At 37.7% G+C, this 20,121-nt stretch overlaps 1 protein-coding gene and 1 long non-coding RNA gene across 2 annotated transcripts; one reads left to right on the top strand and one right to left on the bottom strand.

Moving 5' to 3' along the window:
* Positions 1-692: 692 nt before the first annotated feature.
* On the bottom strand, positions 693-15,382 carry LOC148875863 (DTW domain-containing protein). Its single transcript, XM_088965860.1, has 8 exons — positions 15,353-15,382; positions 14,032-14,172; positions 13,754-13,846; positions 13,550-13,676; positions 5,409-5,515; positions 4,133-4,213; positions 1,416-1,501; positions 693-1,326 (listed from the first exon to the last, which is right to left on the bottom strand). The coding sequence occupies exons 1-8, from the start codon at positions 15,380-15,382 to the stop codon at positions 1,107-1,109; spliced, it is 885 nt and encodes a 294-aa protein (XP_088821986.1). The 3' UTR covers positions 693-1,106.
* A 4-nt stretch (positions 15,383-15,386) lies between these two features.
* Positions 15,387-17,992, top strand: LOC148875862 (uncharacterized). Its single transcript, XR_016105447.1, has 4 exons — positions 15,387-15,976; positions 16,347-16,383; positions 16,495-16,652; positions 17,599-17,992. It is a non-coding gene; the product is annotated as an uncharacterized LOC148875862 (long non-coding RNA).
* Positions 17,993-20,121: the final 2,129 nt, after the last annotated feature.

Here is a 20,121-nt window from a genome sequence, read left to right as displayed (position 1 = left end):
TTTGTTTGACAATAAGGGTGTACTCCATTTGTCATACATTTTTTTGTTCGATAGGGATTCTAATCCCTGCCTCTACTGGTATGAACCAGCTAACGTACCAAGTGAACCATCCCCCAATTGGCTCGTTTGTCATAAATAGATACATCTAAATAACCCCCTTCCCAACCCACCCAAAAGATTTCTAGGGACTCATTGTCCAAGTGAATCCTAAACCAAAGTCCCGATTGGTTGTAACCTCGTATGTAGATTTGGGATTGATGGATGTCATACAATACATAACAGTTTTTGAACCTAGCAAAATGCTAAATACCAAGAGTTAGAACTTCGGAATGTTTTTAACCATTGCTCACACGTGGTAAATGTGAACCATTCGCATCCTACTCCTACAGTCCTACCCTATCACAAGAGATGGAACTCATCCATGTAAAAACTTCTAAACCTAAATATATTTTTCGCTCTTTGAAATATTGAATATATAACGAATTTTCAGATGCATTGATTTTAAAGCAAGACTAATCTACTTACATCATAATAGTTATCTATTCCATAGGCCTGGAGAGAAGTTGCAGACTTGCAGTAGATCATAAGCGGAAGACCAATGGAATAAAACTACTCCCCAGTGAGTTGTATTCTTCAGTTGGAATCTCGGAGATTAAAAAAATTAGGGTTAGACAGAAAGTAGTAACAAATGATTTGAGCACCCGTAATTAACAATTGGATATGGCACTAAACAAAATGGGATTACAAAACAGGATTCATGCAGCCGACCCCATATAGTTGGGACAAGGCTTAAATGATGATGATGAATGGCATTTATATTGCCATTCTTGATATCAATATTTTCAAAAAGTGACCATGTTCAGTTTGGAGTAAGAAATTGTTTATGCAAGTTAGCTGCGGTTTAAACTAATTAGGGCAACTGCCAAAGCTAATACTCATCAGTGTGTGGTATGAATAGAATTTTTCTTCCTTTTTTCCATTTTATTTGGGTATATTCAAGGATCTGCTCATAGCAATTCAGGGGAGACCAAAGCCCCCGATGACAAGACTCACCGGAGCATCAACCCAATTGAATCATCCCTTAGATGGCGGTTACAGCCAATCTGCTATCTGATATTGCTGCTGTGCCTATCTTTACGAGTAATGGACCTGCCCATACGAAGACGCCGAGTTGTAAGGGCTTCCAATAAGACCTCCAAGGCATCCTCAAGTGCTGCTGCCTGTTTGTCTAGGCCATGTGAACTAAACTGATTAAGCAAGTGCAATTCTGATAGAAGGCCGATGGCTGCTGCTGCTGTACAGGTACGATCCCATGATGGTTGGGGCCTGCTTCAGAATGTTTCAAGTTGTAAGAAAAAAAAAAACATGAAGACAGAAATTTGCAGGAGAGAGAGGGATTTCGATTTGCAACTTACCGAAGTTTATGCATCGCAGACATGCCTGGCAAGGCCAGAGAAATGCAGAGGATGTCTTCCTCTTCCCAGATTAACTTCGCATGCTCCTGTGTGCAAACTACTTCTGTGGGTAAATCTTGTCACTAGCAACATTTCTCTGTAGCAAAATGTGGCAGGTTGTCTGAAACAATCAACTGAAAAAACTATTGACTGTTCTTCCTCATTTTAGTAGTGCAGGGATCTATCATGTTATGTTTTTTCTCAGGTCCCTGTGCAACTTGACTGCATATGGAGACACGTAGACCAATATACAAAAGATTGGACAAGACCCTATTTTCGGATTAACTAAGACAAGACCCTGAGACCTTTAGTTTGAGAAGAGAAATATAAGAGATTATATAAGAGAAAGGGGAGAAAATTGAAGAATTCATGTCAAAGGGGTGAGGCTGAGGAGGAGCTAGCCTCGCATGGAAATAGCGACAAGAAAGCGTGTGCTAAGAATCAATTTGAAGAGGGGTAAAGGAGTTTGGTTTCTGGGGACAAGGAAAAGGAGGGAACGAATGAGGCTTTGGGAAGAGATGGCTGTTTGGTTCAAGGAATGGAAGAAAGGAAGTCGGGTGGTGTGAGCATTAATTTTATTGTGGACGAGGGAGTGGAGGTTGGCTAGCTTTTGGAAGGAAAACGTGAAGGAGGTTTGGATGTGAAGATACTTGCAGATGGGGATGTGGAGATTGGTAAGAGTTTGGGATTATTTTGGGAAGTGAGGCCTTTGCTAAAAGAGCCTTCGAAGATTTTGAGAAAAGTAGGGAGGAGACATGTAAAAAGTCCATTCTGAGGAAGAGGGAGAGAAGTGGACCAAAGGAGGTCAGGAAGAACTCAACGGGGAGGAATTATCCTGTCTTTGAGAGGTCTTGTTGGAATTGATTTGTTTGCTTTCTGTGTTAGTGTGGATGAGAGTTGTTTCTCCAAGTCATGTCTGTTTATGTGAGTCTTGTGTTTAATTTGAGTGTATTGCATCTGTTGTTGGGTTGTTCGTTCTTCTCTCGGGTGATTTCTCATCACCTTCCCCCTTTACTTTCTTTTTCGTTTTTAATGAATTTTTATTTTATTATCAAAAAATTAATAAAAGCCACCATGTAAAAATTAGTTCAAAGCCCAAATAAGTCCTTTTATTGGGGATGGACATTTTTTATGAATAAAGAATAAGAATGTGATGAGGATCTAGAATCAGGATGCAGGATCCAAAAAATCCTATCTCCTGCCATTACTGCCTAGCCATGGAGTTTCTCTTTGATGTATATTAGGTTCCTCAGCATTTTAATAGGCATCCAAGGCTTGCCTCATGGTGAGGGGCAAGAAAAATGTCATAAGGTACACCATTAGAAATCCATGCCCCGTGTGAAGTTTGGTGAACTACACATGAAAGAGGCCTTCATGTCAGGCTTTTCTTTTCTGACATTTATTTCTCTAGTATTTTTTCCTTGATAGACAATGTACTTCTATTACATAATCAAATAAGATGGACGAAAATCCCATTTACAAGGCCTACATGGTCCGCCCTTTGTATGTATGATGTATAAATAGCATATACAGCCCATAGAGGATCTTTAGATTGGAAATTAATACCTTGTCAATCCTTATAAAGGTTTGAGAGATCTTCAAAGACCTGGTTTGGAACTTAAAACTTTTCTTGAGTAATCCAGGACTTTCAAGAGTAGGTGGTGTTTTCAGGACTATGAAGAAAGGTTTTACAGGTTTGCCTTGGTCCTGCTGGTAATGGTGATTCCATTAAAGTTGAGTGGATGTCAATTTTAGTGGTTCACATCTCCATCTTGGATTTTATAGTGTCTAGGGGGAGGGAGAGAGATCTACAAGTGGTTGCAAGTTGGTTGAGGAGTACAATTGGCTGGTGGGAACACCTCATTCTGCTTGATCTTGAGATCAGCCAATCAGCTAGCTGATGGTCTGTTAGCCAGGAAGGAGCACATTGCGGCTCCATCCTTGTTGCAGTTTGGGGGCTAAGTATTTCAGTGGAGAGTTTTTCTTTCCTTTCGTGAGTATTTTCTATTCAAATTTTTCCTCTCCTTCACTTACTTGTTTGAATTACTTCAATTGTCATGTATAAAAACAAAAAGTTCGACTCTTTTAGACTGCACTTTACCTTATTTCAAGGCCTTGAAGCTGAAGAGTTGCTGATCTGCCATATGGTTTGTTTGAATTACTTCAATTGTCATGTATAAAAACAAAAAGTTCGACTCTTTTAGACTGCACTTTACCTTATTTCAAGGCCTTGAAGCTGAAGAGTTGCTGATCTGCCATATGGTTTTCTATGGCTTTTCCACAACAGCTTGTTTATAATTTATATCAACATAATGATATGTGATTATCATTTGATATTTATTAATGACCTGCAATTCTTCAAAACTTTCTACAATGTCCTTTTTTAAATAAATATTTGCATTGGAAAATAAGTGATGCATTTCTTCAAGCATGCACAAAGAAATATATGTAATAGAATATTTCAGTAACTTCTTCAAGCTTTCTCTACGCCTTTTCAGCTTATCCCATTGGAATAAAATGTTTATTTTGATAATTGACATATGAGGAAATGATGCATCAAGGTTTTTTTTTATGAATATAAGAAATATTAAATGAATTTATTGCATCAAGGTTTATTCTTGATGCTGGGCCTAATGACTTTGCCTTTTAATACACTAGCAGAAGTGTTTACATCGTACCTTCAAACGGCTGAACATTGCAGCTGAGTTGCTCCATGTACCATCTATAAGCACAAAGTTCAAAGGCTCATCTTCTTTCATCTGTGCTTGGAACCAACATGAAAGTTACTACGCCATGGAACTGAAAGAAGTAAGAGATATCAAAGTAAGAAAAGGCAAAAGGCACTTGCACAAAGAGATTTCATGAATTCAAAACAAAGGTTCATTTCACTTTTTATTTATGTTGTTAAGGTGACCTACTAAAGTTAACTTCAGATCCTAGCAGGAATAACAAATCACTGTATCCTAGGCCAAGGACCCATTGTCGGGCCTATTAATTCATGTCCATATCAACCAAAGAAGAAAGGGTTTTATGCGGGACAAAGGGTCTAAAAAGGATAGAGGCATGCCCAAAGAACATGGGTTGAGGTTGTAATAAATGATTTCAGGGCTCACAATTTAACAACGGATACAGCCCTAGAAAAAGTGTGATGGTAAAGCAGGATCCATGTGGCTGACCCCATATGGTTGAGATTAGGCTTTATTTAGTTAAGTTGAGCATCAGAAGAAATGCCATCATACATTACTTCCCAAAAACCTTCTGTTAAGATAAAATATGCATATTCATACATAATCATTTTAATATCCAGTGATGTATACAACTCATAAAGACTACCCTGCCTCAACAAACACTGATATAAAAAACAAATTTTTCACCTCCAGGATCTAGAGTGCAGCAGTAAGACTGTTATGCATTGATGTATTCAGTTCTCAATCTTACATGGGTTGAGGTTGTAATAAATGATTTCAGGGCTCACAATTTAACAACGGATACAGCCCTAGAAAAAGTGTGATGGTAAAACAGGATCCATGTGGCTGACCCCATATGGTTGAGATTAGGTTTTATTTAGTTAAGTTGAGCATCAGAAGAAATGCCATCATACATTACTTCCCAAAAACCTTCTGTTAAGATAAAATATGCATATTCATACATAATCATTTTAATATCCAGTGATGTATACAACTCATAAAGACTACCCTGCCTCAACAAACACTGATATAAAAAACAAATTTTTCACCTCCAGGATCTAGAGTGCAGCAGTAAGACTGTTATGCATTGATGTATTCAGTTCTCAATCTTATGCTATGCTCTTTCTTTCCCCACAAAAAAAAAAAAATACAAAATTTATAAGTTCAAATAATATATCACTAAAAACATGGAAGTTGAAAAAAATGGCATTCGGTACCATGACTTTATGATGAGAAAACTAGCACGACTCAACATATCATAACGTACCAGTGGTGACTGGCCTTCTAAATTTGCTGAACTATGAGAAAAGATATCATGAACTGATTTGGTAGCTGCATTCTTGTTAGGATAAAGACACCAAACCCTTCTTTTACCTGAAGAATAATCAGTTGTCAATCAAGGTCTCCCAATGTAGACTTTTAGTATGGAAAACATAAAATTATAAAGAAACTAAATTAAATGACAAAAACCATAAAGTGAACAACAATAAAGACACACCGACTTGAAAGCTCCAGAAAGAAAATCAAAATAATCAATTTGCTAAACTGCCAATTTGCATTTTAAATTGTATTAACCAGCAATAGTAATTTAAGAAACAAAAGGACATTCTCATATGTTAGTGAAGGGGTATTTCGGTCTTTGTACCTATTGAGAATGCTGATGTGTACTATTATGTTAGTTCGAGTGCCTTTTACTTAAATAAGGGCACTTATGTCTTTTCCAATTATATTAATAATATAATAACAGGTCTGGCCAAAACTAGGGTTGACTTTTTCCTAATTCGAACCAGACCTTTTCTCTTATTCCTCTTTCTTCCTTCTTCTTTCCTCTCTTCCTTCTTGCTGTTTACTTTACTTTTCAGCTAACAAACAAAACAGACTTCTAGGATAGGCCGAACTTCAACATGGTATCAAAGCCACATTAATCAAATCAGACTTGCTAGAATTCTGTTTTCTGTGCATTCGAACTAGGGTTTCTCTTGGATTTCTCAGTCATTGGTTGGAGACTGGGAAAAGGGCTGAAAAGGAGTGATCGCCCTCTTCCCTTGGAGGTTTCTATGCCTCCGGTGGTGTCGTTGGTGATTGGTTGCTGTGGTTTCTAAGCCCTCCCCTAATTAATGTAGGGCTGGTGCGTGTGGTGCAGTGGTGTTTCATTCCTTCGTGTGGTTGGCCTTTAGGCGATGAAGTAATGAGTTTTTTTTATGAATAATATCTGTTATGGAACACATGAGAGGTGTGGTACAGATCGTATAATGGGTTTTCAAATTGCAGTATGCTAGGGTTTATGCTGGTTTGTGTGTGATTCGAAGGGAAGTAGTGTTTACTTAATGGTGAAACTTCCGGTAGCTGTAGAGTAGGGTTTGTGGTGTTACAAGTATGGCTTTCAGCCTTTATTATTGTTGAAATCAGTGTGCAGATTTCGGTGAAGTGTCTGTGTGCAGTGTGCAGTGTGTAGTGCTCAGGATTCAGTGATAAGGGAATTCGGCAATGGTAGATAACAGGGATAGTAAACTTAGTGTGATGATATCTATTGACTACCTGAATGTCCAAATGACCTCTATTAAACTGAATGGAGAGAATTATGTCCCTTGGGCCAAGTCTGTATAGGTTTTTCTGAAGGCGAAGAAGAAGGTAAAACACATAAGAGAGGAGAAACCCCCCACTAATTCTCAGGAGTACAAAGACTGGGAACAGGAAGATGCACAGATCATCACATGGTTGTGGAACAGTATGGAACACAAAATCAGTGTGAACTTCATGTTTCTTGACACAGCCAAACAGGTGTGGGATCATGCTAAGAAATTGTATTCTGGTTAGAATAATACAACTAGAGTATATCAACTACATCAAGAATACTTCAATCTGCAGTAGGGAAATCAGAGCCTTGAGGAGTACTATGCCAGTAGAGAAATATCCGTAATGAGTTAAATGTCTATCATCCTCTCACCTCTGATGTCAAGGTTCAACAGCAACAGAGAGAGCAACTTGATGTGACTCAATTTCTGGTGGGGCTGAAGTCTGAGTATGAACCAGTATGAGCCCAAATACTAGGAGGATCTGCCCTTCCATCTTTAGAGGAGTTGTTTGCTCGTCTTCGGAGGACTTCGATTGGATCTATGGAAAACTCTAATATCTTAGATAAATCAGCATTTGCAGTGTCGAGAGGTCGAGGTGGCAGAAGTGGGGCTCGAGGAGCCCAGCCTGGCCATGGTGGCAGTAATGGTCCAGTGTATGGCCGAAGTGGTAGTGGTGGATCTACACATATCCGTGGTGGTGGTCGTACTGGAGGTAGAGATTCAGGGGGAGCTCGTGGTAGAGGACGTCGCTTGGATCCACGGAGGTGTACTCATTGTGGTTTGGATGGACATACTATTAACTACTGCTATGACTTACATGGTCCACCCTCGATGTGGGCCAACCATGCCATGACTAGTGACACTAGTTCCAGCTTTAGACAGGAGAACCGGTCAGCTGACCAGATGCCTTCTACCTCTTCATATGGTCCAGGCAAGGAGATGGTGAGTGTTCCTCGTGATGAGTATGAATGGTTTGTTCAATCCACGTCGCAGCAGAACACAACTACCTTTGCACACTCAGGTATGGCTTGTTTGGCATCCACACCAACCTCTGGATTATTGACTCTGGAGCCTCCGATCACATGACAGGAACTCCAAGTGTGTTTTCATCTCTCACTCATTGCTCAATATCACAATCTGTTACCCTTGCTAATGGCTCCACATCATCTATTTGTGGTGTTGGTAATGTTGACCTAGACCCTGTATCCCTATCCTTTGTTTTATATGTACCTAAGCTTCCATTTAATCTTATGTTTGTTAGTAAGCTGACAAAGTCCCTTAATTGCTCCATTACATTTTACCCCTCTATGTGCGTTTTTCAGGATCTCAAGACGGGGATGAAGATTGGTGGAGGGCATGAAGCCGATGGACTGTATTATTTTAATGGTGGTGGAAGAACGTCAACAGCCCTTCAGTCATCTATTTCTCCTCTCCAGTGACATTGTAGATTTGGTCATCCTTCGCTGAAAGTGTTGAAGTCCTTGGTCCCTTCATTGAGTCAACTTTCTGTTCTAAATTGTGAGTCGTGTCAATTTGGGAAACACCATCGTGTTCCCTTTAGTTCTAGGGTTGATAACTGTGTGTCGAGTCATTTTTCTTTAATTCATTCAAATGTTTGGGGTCCTTATAAAGTGATGTCATATAATGGATACAGATATTTTGTTATTTTTGTTGATGACTTTTCAAGAATGACATGGCTCTATTTAATGAAAGAAAGAAGTGAATTATTTGTCATCTTCTAGAAATTTTATACTGAGATCCGCAATCAATTTGGCATCCACATCAAAATTTTCTATTCTGATAATGGTCGTGAATACTTGTCTTCATCTTTTCAAGAATACTTGGACCAACATGGCATTATACACCAAACTTCATGTACCTACACCCCACAACAAAATGGGGTTACTGAGAGAAAGAACCGACATCTTGTAGAAACGGCACGCTCACTCATGCACCACATGAATGTTCCCAAACCCTTTTGGAGTGATGCAATGCTCACCTCTTGTTTCTTAATTAATCGGATGTCCACGTCTATTCTTGATGGCCGTTCTCCTTTTAGTGTCTTGTTCCCCAACATGTCTCTGTTTCCGCTTCCTCCTCGGGTATTTGGGTGTGTCTGCTTCGTCCATAATCTGGGTCCCGGGACTGGCAAGTTAGATGCACGATCCCTTAAGTGTATCTTCCTTGGCTATTCACGGACTCAGAAAGGGTACAAGTGTTACCATCCCAGTTCTCGTCGTTCCTTGGTATGTGTTGATGTTACTTTCTTCGAGTCTACTCAGTTCTTCGTGGGGTCCGGTGATGCTACTTCCTCCACATCACCTCCTCCTCTTCCCCTTCCTGTGGCTGATCCCCCTGCTTTGGTTCCAGTCGTGCCTACATCCTTGCCTCCGGTGCCACCGTCCGTTGACCGTCCACCTATCCGTCACGTGTATACACATCGCCCACGTGTACCGGCTACGACTCCTCCGACTTCATCACCGTCAACAGATCCAGCTCCAGATCCGACACCAGCCTCCGACTTTGATCTTCCTATTGCCTTACGGAAAGGTAAACGCACCTGCACCCTTCACCCTATTTCCAATTTTGATTCCCTTGCTCACCTCTCCGCCTCCCATTACTAGTTCATCTCTTTGTTATCCTCAGTGGTTGTTCCTAAGGATGTCCAGGAAGCCCTTACCTCTCTAGAGTGGTGCCGTGCTATGGAAAAAAAGCTCTCTGCCCTCCATCATAATCACACTTGGGACCTCACCGCTCTTCCTCCTGGGAAGTAGGTTGTCAGTTGTAAGTGGGTGTATACCGTTAAGTACTTGCCAGATGGTCGTGTTGAGCGCCTGCAGGCGCGACTGGTTGCAAAAGGGTACTCCCAAACCTATGGCATTGACTACATAGAGACATTCTCCCCGGTTGCTAAGATAGGGTCAGTTCATGTTGTCATCTCCCTTGCAGCTATGTATGATTGGCCTCTATATCAGCTAGATATCAAAAATGCCTTTTTGCATGGTAATTTGCTCGAGGTCTACATGGAGCAACCACCAGGGTTTGTTGCTCAGGGGGAGGATGGTAAGGTACGCAGACTTAAGAAGGCTATATATGGACTTAAACAGTCCCCTCGAGCATGGTTTGGTAGGTTCAGTGAGGTGGTTAAGAAGTTTGGTATGAAACAGTGCCAAATTGATCACTCTGTCTTCAGTCATGGCTCTCCGACAGGCAAAATACTACTGGTGGTGTATGTAGATGATATCGTTGTGACTGGGAATGATGAAATGGGCATTGATAGATTGAAGACATTCTTACAGGAACACTTTCAGACAAAGGACCTTGGCAAATTGAAATACTTTTTGGGCATAGAGGTAGCAAGATCTAAGCATGGCATTAATTTGTGTCAGAGGAAATATGTGCTTGATTTACTGGAATAAACAGGTTTGTTGGGTACTAAACCGACTGAGACACCTATGGAAACAAATACGAGGCTGAGCAGTAATATAGGTGAAGTATTTGAAGACCCTGGCAAATACCAACGACTTGTAGGCAAACTAAGCTACCTAACAATTACTCGGCTAGATATTTCATTTGCAGTTAGTGTGGTGAGTCGGTTCATGTAGAAACCTTTGGTCTCACATTGGAATGCAGTGCTAAGGATTGTGAGGTACTTGAAAGGAGCTCCTGGTCGTGGTTTGCTGTACAAAAGTGGCGGAAAACTAGAAGTAGAAGGATACACCGATGCTGATTGGGCAGGTTTTATGTCTGATAGATGGTCTACCACAGGCTATTGCACCTTTCTGGGGGGTAACCTGGTAACATGGAAAAGTAAGAAGCAAACAGTTGTGGCAAGAAACAGTGCAGAAGCAGAATATAGGGTCATGGCACATATTGCTTGTGAATTAGTGTGGCTAAGGAACCTTCTACAGGAGATAGGATATGACATCAGTACTCTAATGAAGCTCTACTGTGACAATCAGGCAACGGTTCATATCTCTTCAAATCCGGTGTTTCATGAAAGAACCAAGCACATCGAAGTTGACTGTCATTTTGTGAGAGAGAAGGTGCTGAATGGAGTGATAGAGACTGTATATGTTAATACGGGAAACCAGTGAGTAGACTTGTTTACAAAAGGTTTGAGTCGGGGGAGAGTGGACTACATATGTAACAAGCTGGGATTATATGATATATACTCACCAGCTTAAGGGGGAGTGTTAGTGAAGGGGTATTTCGGTCTTTGTACCTGTTGAGAATGTTGATGTGTACTATTATGTTAGTTCGAGTGCCTCTTACTTAAATAAGGGCACTTATGTCTTTTCCAATTATATTAATAATATAATAACAGGTCTCGCCGAAACTAGGGTTGACTTTTTCCTAATTCGAACCAGACATTTTCTCTTCTTCCTCTTTCTTCCTTCTTCTTTCCTATCTTCCTTCTTGCTGTTTACTTTACTTTTCAGCTAACAAACAAAACAGACTTCTAGGACAGGCCGAACTTCAACATCATACTAAGGGATTTGACAAGTGCCATTCCCAGAACGAAGATTTCCTTTACTGGAGTAGAAAAGCAAAAACTTCTTCAGAAAGAAAGGATATTCACTTGGAATATCTTTATAAAGTTACCATTTGGTCTACAATCCTAAAGTTACCACTTCGAATATCCTATAAAGTTACGAAATGGTCCTCTGCACAAAGAGATTCTATAGATCAAACACATGTTAGGGACCCCCAAAAAAGCCTAATTCTCAAAAAAAAAGAAGAAGAAATTCCTCCCCTCTAAAGCAGTTTAGAGTGGAAAACCAGTTCTTAAGCAATGTTCAAAAGTCCAACCACTCCTCAATTGCCAAATAGCCCATAAGCCTGCAAGAGGCATTGTTGCCCAACTTTTTTTTAGATCAATAATTGTTGCCAGTTGCCCAACTATTCACTTTATGATTTTTAATTAATGAAAACTAATGAAGGATTAGATGCAAAATTAAGTTTAAGGACAAATACCTTAGAAACAAGAGGTTTTAAAATAATTAGGACTAAAACAGAATATGTGATACGTAAAAGAGCAACCTAGTAGATGATCAAAAAAAAAAAAAAGAGCATCCCAGTGCATGAGGCTCCCACCAATGCGAGGTCTGGGGAGGGACAGATGTATGCAGACTTACCCCTGCACATACAGAGAGGTTATTTCCAAGATTTGCAGGTCACCCAGGTCGCAATGGAGCAGCTCAGCCTTTGTGCCAAGGCCCACCCTCAGAATGAGGAGGATGTTGCCGATAATAGAGCAGGATGGGCAAAATAGAGGAGTGCATCCTGAACCTTATGTGATAGCCAAATACTACTTAGATTAAAAGGAAAATGCTATAAAACAGTTGTAAAGCCAGCTATGCTGTATGGAGCAATGCTGGGCAGTCAAGAAACTTCATGTCCAAAAAAATAGTGCAGCAGAAATGCATATTCTGAGATGAATGAATGCAAAAGCCAGAAAGGACAGCTAGTGATATGATCATTTAAAAGAATCCATGAGTAGCTCCAATAGGTGATAAAATAAGAGAAGCTAGACTAAGATGGTTCAATAGCATGCATAGAAGACCTTTGACAGGACCCTATAAGAAGAATGATCTGTTGCAAGTTAAAGTGACTAGAAGGGGTAGAAGTAGACCAAAAAGGACATGGGTAAAGTAGCAAGAAATGATTTAAGCACTAATAATTTAACAATGGATATGGCATATGATGAAAGGAATTTCACGATTTCACATGGACATAAAATGTATCTTGATTTGCAACAATGTAGACTGATTTTACCAAGAAGTACCCAAGTATTTGTATTGTATCATTTCCGCCACTAATATATACATTTTACACTTGACATTCTAACCTATAATATTGTTGACAAATGACATTAGACCAAGAGAACCTCCAAAAGTTACATCAGATTTAACTGGAAATTGAATTATTTATGTGCATATCTCTACAAAAGAGGATTGAAATACAAAAAGGAAATAATTTTTTTTATTGGAAATGGAAACTTCATTAAAGAAAATTCAAGTTACAACTGTCAACCCCTAGAGTAGGGTGTTGAACCCAAGAAAACAATTTAATTATAAACAAAGCTCAAAACATGTTCTCCCTAACAGTCCCTTGTTTTTCTCATGTATCTGCTAACCCCATTAGCAGACCTTCTTGTCCACTTGAAACAAGCACCAATCTCCCTTGTTATGCTGAGTATTTCCCTTTTTTTTGTTTTGATAGATAAAAATTCATTAGATTTCATTAGAAGCAAAGGATAAAGAGTTTGTTACAAGCATCCCAGTATGAGGCATGAGGTACAGCCTCACTAATTAATACAGAAACAACATAAAGTTACAAATGGGCCCAGTACAACTGATCCCTAGTTACTCCTTGCTTAGCTAGAGAATCAGCAAAAGCATTTGCCTCCCTTCCCACCCATTGTATAATTACATTCATCTGCTCAGTTATCCGTTTGAATTTCTTCATTGTATTTTCTAAATTCAGCTTTTTGAAAAACCTCACCTTAAAATATCAAATGAATGCATCATAAAAATTATTCAGATAGTAAATGAAGGCATGAAGATTAGTTGCATCATGCATCCAAGTTCAAGCCATAGCAGCATGAACATGTTGAAGAGTGGCTGAAAGACATTTAATTCATGATAAACATGAGTAGGACAACTCTTCGAGTGAACAAATACCAGTAGAAAAGGAGGATTTCCATTTAAAATAGGTCCACAGAACAAGTATCTGTGAAACAGTAATACCATTGCATTGTTGTGTTTTCCTTCTATAAAGTAAATTATTTTAACATGACAAATATAGCATATAACTAGATTCATCAAACCTGCAACTTTGAATGCATTCCACATCACTTCTTCCTGTTCAGCAATGCCAAATAGGCAAAGTGTTGCAGCATGAACACCAAATATTTGCCACAACAGCTTTCCAGTATTGTTTTGCCGTAGAAAATCCTGTAGGACAGTTGATGTTACCTGAAAATTATATGCATATATGGAACATGTTTAAGAAATGGGTAAAAGATTCAAACCTTTGGATGCATATACAACCAGAACCGAATTCCATTACACAGAGAGCAGGGTGTGACTTTTGAACACATACAATCTTCCATAGCAAGCCAACACTACAACATAGTTAATATAACTAAAGTCAATAACAATGCTACTGGTATTAATATTACTATTATTTTTCATATAATGACACTTCAACACCAATTCTTCATTATGTTAGCAAGAAACACTTAACCAAGGATAAAAAAAATAAGAGGCCCATTATATATTTTATCTTAATGTTAGAATAGATGTATACCTTCTGACAAAGATAACCCCTACTTCCAAGTAAACGACATGCTATCTGTCGAGCTGTGAAGAATTGGAGCTTTTTTTCAGGATCAGCAAGAGCCTGATATGTTGCTCTATGTTTTTTATCCTCTTTAACTTTGAAATCTCCCTGAAATTACACTGTAAGATCAGACAAAGAATATTTTCTGGCCAAGAGTACCATACCTATATGATCTAGAATTGTTAACATTTAACACGCGTGTGTGTTATAATAAATGTGTTTACACTCTTTTTCTTTCACACACATACACAAAAAAGAGTGAAAGAAAAGAGGTTAATAAACTGTAAAATAATTTACAATAAATGCGATTACTTGGAACAACCATATGTTACCAAACTATTCTACGTGTAGCTCTGCTTATCCTAAGACTTGACAACATGCATAGTGACCCTCCATACAAACTCCCTAACTCAATCCTAGGCCAGATGTCATCCTTATATGTACTATAAAGCAAGCATGCACAATCATCTCCAATCTGGACAAACTTCCCAAGACAATTTTGAGCCCAATGCAATCCTTAGATGTAAGACTTGACCAAATCAAAATTCTGTAAGTCAGGCATGACATGCTGTGTCAATGCAACATTGCAACATTTGTATAATGTTTTCCATGAATCGTGATAATATATACGATAGGAGAGCCAAAATCTGCTACTAAAAGGAGGATTCTGCTGTGGGCTCCGTGTCATTCATAGGATTAACAGGCTCATAAATCTCATATATGTCATAAAAAACCTTAGAAATGTAAAAGTCTAGCCCTCTCCTAATCTTTTTTCCATTTTCACTTCGAAATAACTGAATCATAGCAGGCAATCGTCTATTAACTTTAACTTCATCAACACAGGCATTCAGTCACACCATGGTATTCAAGAAATCAGAATAAATTAAATGTCCTTTGACACTCTATAAACTGAACGCCAAATAATTATTTAAACGAGCGCCATAGGAGACACCTACCCACTAAATGAAAGAAACAGTAATAAATACCTCCAGAAAAGAAACCCTTTACATGAAAAGTTTTTTGAAGTAAAACAAACCCTAAATCTAAGGAATGGCATTCACTCATTTTATACAATGCATGGCATTCCCTAATACTAGCAAGAAAAATAACATCAAAGATAATGACAATTCCTCCATTAACCCTTCCCCCAGTCTAGGAAAAACAAATCACATCAACACCCATCTCAAATTTCGTATTGAAATATCAGAGAAAGAGAGTGGGGATGGGAAATAAGAAACAACTTAAAAATCGAACAAAGCGCGTACTGTTTTATTTTCCACTCTTTTACCTGAAGCTTCCCTCCATTTTTCTCCTCCATTATCAAGCCGGGAGTTACGATAGCAAAGGATATCTCCTTCACGAGTTTCAGCCACACGGATTTCTCCTTCACGAGTTTCAGTCGCAAATTCCGAATTACAGTAGCAAGGGTCATCTCCCTCACAAGTTTCAGTCGCACGAGATTTCTCCCTCACGAGCTTCAGTTGCAAGGGAGATCAATATGTTATTGTTGAGTATAGTGTGTACTGTGTACAAATCAATATCTTGAAACTAATTAGTTACCATTCTTCCTTCCCTCCAATGGGCAGCTTTAGACTCAACTAGTTTTGCGCTTTCATGGGGGTTTTCGCCCATTGAGAAGGATTAGAATCCTCAGCATTGATTGAAACTCCGAATCCCGTAATGGGTTCTCCGTTTCAGCTTCTGGTTGGTTTTTTGTATTCGCAGTTCGATAACAGTGGTGTCATAGAATGTATCAGGAGGTGGAACTATTGAAGGTAGTGTCTTAATTAATGGAAGCGCTTCCATTGGGAGGATAGACAATGTTTTTATTTGTCCCACAATGGACTGGTGACCACCAGAGAAATGTGACTATGAGACTTGCAGTTGGAGTCATGCTTCTATGCTAAATCCGGCAAGTTCTATCTACTGACTATCAATTTCATCTTCCATCTAAATTTCATGAATGGGTTAGAAATTTTATTAATCTATAGTTCCTGTTATCAAATCCCATACCCTGTTTAATATGGGTTTCTCAATCCGTTTTTCTCTCCCCTCTTTGGTTTTTATTCCTGGTAAGATTGTTCTTTTCTACCTCATTTTTCTGTTTTTATGGATCAGGATGTTAGAAATGATAATATTTGACTTGGGTTTGGTTTTCAAAATATGATGATCTGCTCTTTTTCCTTTCGTGAAAGTAAAAAAAAAAAGTTGATATAAGTTATTAAATGAATTCTGAGTTTGATGGTTTTCTGAAATCTGCATATTTCTTCTGCTCTTTACAGGATCTTAACAACACAGTTTTGTTAAATGCAATGAAAGGTACAGAATTCCGATAGTACTTAAGAAACACTTTCTGATGATTGAATTTATTAATTTTGTTCCTCGTTCTTTATGAAAATCTGAAGTAGAACTCTTCCAATCTTTTTGCAGCCTTTTCACCTTTGAAACTTAGATTAGAAGGCACCTTGCAAGATAAGGTCATATATGACACAGGAAGCCCTCCACAACCCTGCACCCAGTTCGTTAAAAACAGTTCTGAGTTGTTTGGCTTCATGGGATGAACTGAACAATTTCTTCAAAAAGGCTGGGTACGACGATTTACCTTACTGTTTTATTATTCCTAGACCATAGATCCATTTTCTTCTATAATTATCTTTACAATGCACTTCTGTTTTCTTCATAAACAATTTCTTTTGCAGGACCAGATATCCATTTACTAGGTTAAATAGGTTTTAAGAAAAAAAAAAAGAGCAAAAAAAAGAAATTTTAAAAAGTTTAGTGAAGTATTTTGATAATTTAATGCTTTTCGTCATTTGACTTAAACGGTCAAGGGGATCTTTGTCTAATGGCTAAAGTTCAGGGGGGTCTTTGTTGCAAAAAAAATGTACAAGGAGGGGTCTTTATAATTTTTAGTTTTTAAAATTCACATTATTTTCGAAAAAAAAAGAAATTTCTGAATTTCTGACTCCAATGCCTTAACTTCAGTTAAAAAGTTGATTATCAAAAGAATATAAAATTGTATCCAAAAAAATAGGTACAGTAATTCTCTCTTTTCAGAATATAGAAACGTCAAAAAATACATTTTCGATATGATAATCATTACTTTTTTACATGTCAGGCAAATACAAACCGCAGTACGTAAATACCCTGATTCAGTATATGTATTGTAAGCTCCATTTGTTTGCAATACAAAAACCGAATCAGAGCATTTATGTATACCCCGATTCAGATTTGTGAGCATTTGCTTGCCATACACAAACGTGTCAGTTCAGATAGCAAAAATGTTTTTCTGACATGTTTGTGTCGTGAAGATAGTGTATTTCTGTATCCACTTTTTGGATACAAACTTATGCTTTTGAAAACCAAAGTAAACAGACTTATTCATTGTATCAATCGAGCAAGAGGAGAGACGCCGCTCCCAGGGTTCCACCAACGGTGACTTCTCTTCTTCTCCGACAGATGCATGGTCATCACCATCCATGGCCTATCTCTCTTCTCTTCCGCTCATCTGGTGTGGTATTTTTTATTTTGCAGACTTCCTCCAGTAGAGACACAGTCGATCTCTTTCTATGGCTCAACTACTATCAAATCCAACCTCATTTTTTTCTTTATATAGATCTGCAAACAAAGACATTGCAGATGTATGTTTGCCAATACATAATATGCAAACCATATGCATTTGCCGATAGATAGACAGTGGGTTGGCATATCAGTGATTTAGTTTTTCTTTTCTTTTTTTTCTTTTTATTTTGTTGATTATGTGTGGAGACGCAGATCAGTGGTTTTCCCTCGATCTTTCATGATCTGGAACTTAGATAACCGACGTTTGCCCAACTCATCTGTAGTCGCTTGTGTGTTTGAGTTGTAGAATAATGGTGTTTGTCTTTTGCAGGGTTTAGATATGGTTTCTATATAATCCTATTTCAGATGTTTGTCGCGTTTGACCAAATTTCAATGCACCAAGCCATCGTTAATTGGTGCACTTAATGTTTGCTCACATAATTCTACCAAACACTAACAATTTTGTATAAGTATTTGCCTCAAATGATACAAACGGCAAGAGTACAAAACAGGTGAACCCAAATTGCATTCATGAACCGGAATGAGTGTATTTATGCACACTACAAATTTGTATTTGCATCGCTTTCAAATGGAGACTTAGGGGGTGTGTCAAGTTAGTCCCCAAACTTCAAAATGTGTCGTTGCAATATCCTAAACTTTCGAATTGTATCTAACAGGTCCCTATCCGTTATAAGTGAAATTATAGAAATACCCATTAGGTGCCATCTAATTTTCTTTATTTGCCGCTTCCACATAAATCTATTCAAGAACTGAATAGCTTGAAATGGTAGTGCTTTAGGTGCGGCGACTATAGCGGAGAATCGTTGCTTTCGTTAATGTTGAGTTCCTACAAACTCAATGACTTGTTATGTGGATGACAAAAATACACAAACCTTCACTCTTGATTTCTCGATTGAGTTTACCAAGTTATCATATTTCTTTCTTGTCTCCACGTTATTTTGAAAAGCTCATTAGTGATTAGTAAGGTATGGATAGTCATCAACTCATGTGCAATCCCAATGTGCTTGGTCCCGTAAATGACCTTAACACTTAGATGAAATGGGTAAAATGGTAAAAAAAATACCATAAAGGTTAATTTTGTTATTTTAAAATTATTTAATGTGCACCTGATGTCACTTACGGTGTTGATTGACAGTCAACTAACAATGGGGACCTATTAGAAACAATTTGAAAGTTCAAGATATGGTAGAGACATGTTTTGAAGTTCGGGGACTGACTTGACACAACCCCCAAAGTACAGGGCACTGATTAGAAGCATCATTAATTCACCATTAAAATGTGCATGACGGTGTTGATTGACAATCAACTAACAATAGGGACATATTAGGCACAATCTGAAAGTTTAGGGTACTGTAGAGACATGTTTTCAAGTTCGGGGACTAACTTGAAACAACCCCAAAGTATAGGATACTGATCAGGAATAACAAAAATCCATTTTAATATTATTTAGTAAGAAAAATTAAATTTAATTAGTACAAATAAAAAATCATAAAAATTATAATTTATTTACATTTGTTTTGAAAAATAAAAGTTAATCAATAATATTTAAACAATTTAGTAATTTATTTATATAACATATAAAGCAATTATTAATTGTTATCATTGATAAAATTAAAATTTTTATTCATAGAATAAATACATTAATAAACTATAATAAACTGAATAAATTTAACAAAAAATAGTTTCTACTAATAGAAATTCTGAAATTAATAAAACTATATTTTTAAAATTTATTAAATTTTTTTATCTTAATAAAATAATAAAATAGTAAATAAATTAAATCCTAATATCCATTAAAAGTTACTTTAAAATTATTATAAAATTAATACAAAATTATCTAACAATTATAAAGCTATTACTTTTATTTAATTTAAATCTCACAAATGTTAGTAAATCTAAACATTAATAAATTTATTGTTGGGGTTGGACCGTTGGAGTTGAAATGAATAGGCCTACTTAGAATGTTACAAAAATCGAATTTAAGTTATGAATTGACAAAGTTTGATGAGAACAAAATGACTATGGATTATGGTTAATCATGGGTCGAGATGGGCTTAACACTCGTGATAAGCATTGGGCCAAGCTTGATTATGGCATATGACTTTTATTTATACATAAATATGTGTGGGTCATGCTTGAAGTATTGAACCCAAGCCCAACTCAGGCCATGCTTTTGTTGGGCCAAGCTGAAAATGATCATCCCTTAGATAAAGGAGACAATCATTTTGCTAAAGCAAATAAGAGAACCTAGAACTAGGGTAATGTTTTAAAGTTAGTTAGTCTTGTCTTAGTTTGTTCGTTTTTTGGCTAATTAATATTGTCATAAGGTTAGTTAAACATAACCAAAACATGACACTTTTGGACTTAGGTGGCGTTTGATAACACTTTTTTCTAAAAAACTTACTTTTCAGGCACTAAACCCGTTTGATGTTGCGTCTGAAAATCGATCTGAAATTTGTTTATTGAATTATTAAA

The sequence above is a fragment of the Nelumbo lutea genome, chromosome 1 (genome assembly GCF_056320005.1).
Source record: "Nelumbo lutea isolate HS-2025 chromosome 1, American lotus-T2T, whole genome shotgun sequence".
Classification (NCBI taxonomy): Eukaryota; Viridiplantae; Streptophyta; class Magnoliopsida; order Proteales; family Nelumbonaceae; genus Nelumbo; species Nelumbo lutea.
Note: the sequence above shows the minus strand (reverse complement) of the source record. Positions and strands in the feature narration are given on the sequence as shown.

Excerpts from the sequence above, each read along its gene's own strand:
- LOC148875863 (XM_088965860.1), bottom strand. The coding sequence starts at position 15,382 with ATGGAGGAGAAAAATGGAGGGAAGCTTCAG. Across the intron at positions 14,173-15,352 it reads AAAATGGAGGGAAGCTTCAG|GGAGATTTCAAAGTTAAAGA; the intron begins GTAAAAGAGTGG and ends GTGTAATTTCAG. Across the intron at positions 5,516-13,549 it reads GAATGCATTCAAAGTTGCAG|GTAAAAGAAGGGTTTGGTGT; the intron begins GTTTGATGAATC and ends ATTATTCTTCAG.